We start from the raw sequence: 4,870 nt of genomic DNA, 5'->3' as shown, positions 1-4,870 counted from the left end.
TAAACATTGAATAGCTCAGAGTTTAGGAGGGAGGCAGAAAGAAACATGTTACCTTACAGATTGATCAAGAAATTTCTGGAAAACTGTGACAGTAATGGGCAGTATTCCTGACTGCAATGGCAATATACTGAACACAGACTTGGATTCTGTTTGTATACACCTGAAAATAGCTATTGCCCAGCTGTCTGCTCACCTTTGGGACTAAAGTTTTTGAGACCTTGCTTAGATTGCCTTGGTTTTGGTCCTGCCCTCTTTGCTTGTGAAACTGCATTTTGAGCCCTTTTTCTGCTCAAAGCAGTTTCAAAGTGTTGTCTCTATCCTCGTGCCCTTGTCTCCCAAATGCCTGTGAGCATCCATCACTCTTTTCTCTCTAATACACAGTCCACTGGCTTTGATAACCCAAAATCTATGCCTAAACCTTATCCTACCCCCTTGGTTTGTAGGGCCTAGTGCTTTTTTTAAAATTCCTTGTTAGGAATTTGATTATGTTTTCTTCTAGGGATCAACTTTTTTAAAGGTGTGTCAAAATCTTCGGTCTCATGCATGTCATCGATTTGATCATTTGCTTTTAAATTGGATTTCACCATTGTTGAATGGATATATCCAGACAGCTGATATTGCCCATTACTACACACACTTTTGTTTATTGAATATTGTCGTGGTTTACAGGTTTAATAGACCCAACATTGAAAGTTATGTAAGTTTTTGCAACCACTTCTTGATCTTCCTGCTTTGCCAGGTTCAACATGATTTTATTGATACCAAAGTGAAAAATGGCCTGTGCTTACACTTACAAGGATCTCAGATGAATGTTCTGACTGCTCAACACGGCAAGAAAATTCACTTTCACAGTCAACAAGTCATCTTACTTAGTAGAACACAAAAGTTAAATGGTCTGTAACTTCAATATTAGCAAGGAAAATACAGTACAAATTACTAAAAAATACTAAAATATAGAATTGTGGTCAGGTATCCCCACTACATTAATCGCAGCAGTAGCCTGAAATTTGAAACTTTTAATAAAAAGTTCTTAAATATAAATTATATGGCAAATGTACAGTACATTGCTTTGTCAGTCTTTTAATCCAGTGTTTTGCAGTAGAACAGCAACTGTTACGTCAGTCTTTTCTCGTTTCCTTTAAAAAACAAAACAAACCCAAAAAAACCAACAAACCCCAAACCAGTCTCTAGCGCCCCTCAGTATCATGAGTGTGAGTGATCTGAATCTGGAATACCACTGTCTCTGTAGCTCCTGTTACTACTGCTTTCACTGTGGCTGTTCTTGTACAGATTCATGCCATTAGGTGGGAAAATGGTGTGTATTACAAATTCCTCCTTGGACACTTGGTCAGTGGTTATTGGTATCATCTGGAAAGAAGTCTCCCTGATTTCCAGGATGGAGTTATCCTTCTTGGTTCCTGCTTCGGCGTAGTCGTCTTTTCTCCGGCGTCCCTTGCTGTAGGCGCAGTTCCGGGAGAACAGGGACCCGTTTCTGTGGACGTACCAGCAGACCAGGGCCAGCAGCGCGATGGCCACCAGCGCCACCGCGCCGCCGATGATGGCGGCCAAGGGCAGGCTGGAGTTTTTGTAAGGTTCTTTCTCCTGCTCCCGATTGAGGGTGGTGGTAGGGTTGTACATCTTGAGAGGTGCCGTCTCGGTCTCGATGCATTCCGGCGTTTCGTCGGAGAGATAGATGTTGCTGGTTTCCATGGGAACCATGCACACACGGTACGGAGATTCTGGCTCAAGAGCTGTGAGCAGATAGTCGTTTCTGTCGCCTGTGACTATCGTCTCAGTTATAGATCCAAAGGCAGGGCTGTGACCCATCTTGAGCCAGCTCAGCCTTAAAGCAGTCATTGGTAGTGCAACTTTCCAGGAGATGTGGATCGTCTCCGTGCTCACGGATTTCACAAAGATTGTGATGATTTTGCGTACAGGGCTTGCTGTGGTTCTGTAGTTTTTATTTAGGTTGGGAGTCTTGATGTCTGGTTGTTTGGTCACAGAAACAGGCCAGTGGCCCTGGGCCGGGTATAATGTGTTGGGTACTGCAGTGGTGATTTGGATGGTGCTGATCACTCCATCGTCCTTACAATCAAACAGGTCTGCACTGAGGTCTTTGATAGCCATTCCACGGACCTTTTCTGGGGCCTGACACATCAGTCCACGCACGTTAACTTTTAAAGGCAATGACTGTAACCAGTCGCGGACCCATTTCATTTTGCACCCGCAGTGCCAAGGGTTGTTGCGAAGAAAAAGCTGAGTGATGTTGTCCAGATCATCAAAGACACCCTGAGGTAAGTTGCTGAGATTGTTATTGGACATGTCTAGTCGATACAACTGCCGTAAGTACGAGAAAGCATTGGGTGGCACACGGTTGATGTGGTTTTCTTGAAGATAAAGCTTTCTTAGGTTTGTTCCCGGCAAATTTACCGGAGCGGCTGTGAGCGAATTGCGGACCAATGACAGTTCTGTAAGATTGACTAGATTCATGAAGACTTTGTCTCCCAATCCATGATTATTTAGAAGGTTTCCGTCTAAAACAAGGCGTTTTAGATTTGTAAGGTCTTGAAGGGACAGCTCGGAAATCGTGGAAATACGATTATCATCCAAGCGTAGCTCTTCTATGGTTTTAGGCAAACCCCAGGGAATGGTGCTAAGGTGATTTCGAGAGAGAAAAAGAAGTCTGAGATAGATGTTGTCCCGGAAAGCTCCATCCTCGATGCTGACAGCAGAAACAGAATTATCATCCAAATGCAGTTCTTCCAGATAAGGAATTTTTGAAAGTGAATCATAAGTAATGGTCCTTATATTATTCTCCTGCAAATGCAGTTCCTTAAGGTACTTAGGGAGATTAGTGGGGAATTCATCTAGGCTGTTGTGGTATAAATATATTCTTTCCACCCTAAGCAAGTTCTTCAGTTCTGAAGGAATCCCAGCATTATTTATTTGATTGTTCTGAAGGAAGAGGGTAGTTGCATCCTCTGGGATTCCTGTAGGAATAGACGTCAAATCGCGATCATTACAATATATGAAACCCACATCACAGCGACATACTGAAGGGCATGGTTTGGCACTAACAGAATAAGGTGCCATGTCAAGTAACAGCCCTAGTTTAGTCCAAACTAGGAAGATGCTCCAGGTTACACTAATCATGGTCAGGAATGATGAGATTTGTATACAGTTCTGATCTTCAACAATCTAAAAAAACCAAACAAACAAAATTATCCAGATCATCAGCGAAGATACTGCAATAAAAATTCAACTTCAACATTTCATAAGACATCTGAAACACATGTATTAAACCACAATCCAAGCCCAAATGTAGACACATTTCTTTTCCTTACATCAATAATTCTTCTATTTCTTGTATTAATTCAATTAACTTAATAGGTTATTCTGCACAGTGATTGAAAATAATACAACCAAGTATGTCTAGTCTGTGAATTGTTTTGCTTAAGCAAGAAGGCTCTTTCTAAGGATTCCTTCACATCTCCTGTGTACAGACAATCTTTGTTCACAGGCACCAGCTAAGTACAGAGCTGAAGTCACACCAGAGTTCAAGTAAATCATTCTATATCTGAAAGATAAGAAGTAATTCCTAAGCCAGCTAACTACCCCAGGAGCCCTTAAGTGAACTATAAACCCCTTACCAAACCCACAAGTTAGTGGTAGCTATTTTGGAGGTTCAAAAAAGCCCTAATGGCAAAGCATAAAATGCAGACAGGAGATCAAGGGCCAGGAAAGACGTTTTTTCCAAGGCTTTCTGAGTGCTCACCATCACACTTTGTAAGTTACAAACACTGTGGCCTACTTTGCTTGGTTTTCAAGCTGGAATGTTTAGAAAGGTGAATGTTACAACTGGTAGGTAGCTGATAGAGCTGTGGCTTTCTAGTTGACTGGATGAAGTATTTCATTACATGCTTAATTTCATCTTTAAATATTTGTCATTCTCGAAAGTCTTCCTACTAAGCAGCACACTAATAAGAGACTATTTGGCAGGTTTAACCACATTTTCCCATCTTATTAGTAGGATAATATAAATTAACTCTTGAGACTGAGATTGTTCTTTGCATTGGTAGTATGTTTGTACACTGCGCTCAGGCAATTAGCATTTTTATAGCTTTTAAGACAACATAATTCAATTACCATTGTAATTAGGGTTGTGAGAACTCCTGCAAAATGACCTACGCATTAAGCAGTGTCATGACCTTTTCTCTTGTGGGTTCATATTTTAATTGAACTTTATTCTCTGAGGCATGAAAAGGAAAAGAAATTAATATTGATCCTACCGTATTTAAAGGTATGAGCAAATTTTGTGCTTGAGGATATCCAGCAAGGAATATCTTTCTCTCCAGTCACTCGTACGCTTTACTCCATGGAGTTGTTTTTTTCTCAATGGTGTTTACTCAGATGGTCTTGTCGGTGGTGTGTGTTTCCTGGCTCCTGGCACGACACTCACTGAGCATTCCAACCAAGATTTATCATGGTACATAAGCACACCAGGCTGGGGCGTAGAAAAGCTTCAGCTTCCCCCTATTTTTGTCCTCATGTAAAGTCTGTGAATGAAGAGCCTCTTTTGTTTGGTTTAATGCCTTTAGCAGGAATTACTTTCTTTGTAACTCTTACAAACTCTTCTGTGCAGCGCCGTAGTCGGAGGAGGTAACTTGAGCGCCGCGTGATGGAAACTATTCATTATGCTGAGGCTTGAAGGATGGCAGCCTCTTCAGGAGGTCAGGAATGGAGCTGCTTTTTCCTATCCAGAATTATCCAAGTATGACCTTTGTACAGTAGCTACATCCCGATACATCCACACCTCTTGGAGAGAACCATTTTCTGACTCTCACTTTTTATCACTTCTTCCAAATTTGTA

General features: G+C 41.5%; 1 protein-coding gene across 1 annotated transcript; it reads right to left on the bottom strand.

The window, feature by feature from the left end:
• Positions 1-321: 321 nt before the first annotated feature.
• FLRT3 (fibronectin leucine rich transmembrane protein 3) lies at positions 322-4,346 on the bottom strand. Its single transcript, XM_009073784.1, has 2 exons — positions 4,290-4,346; positions 322-3,198 (listed from the first exon to the last, which is right to left on the bottom strand). Exon 2 carries the CDS (start codon positions 3,151-3,153, stop codon positions 1,204-1,206), a length of 1,950 nt encoding a protein of 649 aa, XP_009072032.1. The 5' UTR covers positions 3,154-3,198; positions 4,290-4,346; the 3' UTR covers positions 322-1,203.
• Between the last annotated feature and the right edge of the window lie 524 nt (positions 4,347-4,870).

This window comes from Acanthisitta chloris, unplaced genomic scaffold, assembly GCF_000695815.1.
Source record: "Acanthisitta chloris isolate BGI_N310 unplaced genomic scaffold, ASM69581v1 scaffold30090, whole genome shotgun sequence".
NCBI lineage: Eukaryota > Metazoa > Chordata > Aves > Passeriformes > Acanthisittidae > Acanthisitta > Acanthisitta chloris.
Note: the sequence above shows the minus strand (reverse complement) of the source record. Positions and strands in the feature narration are given on the sequence as shown.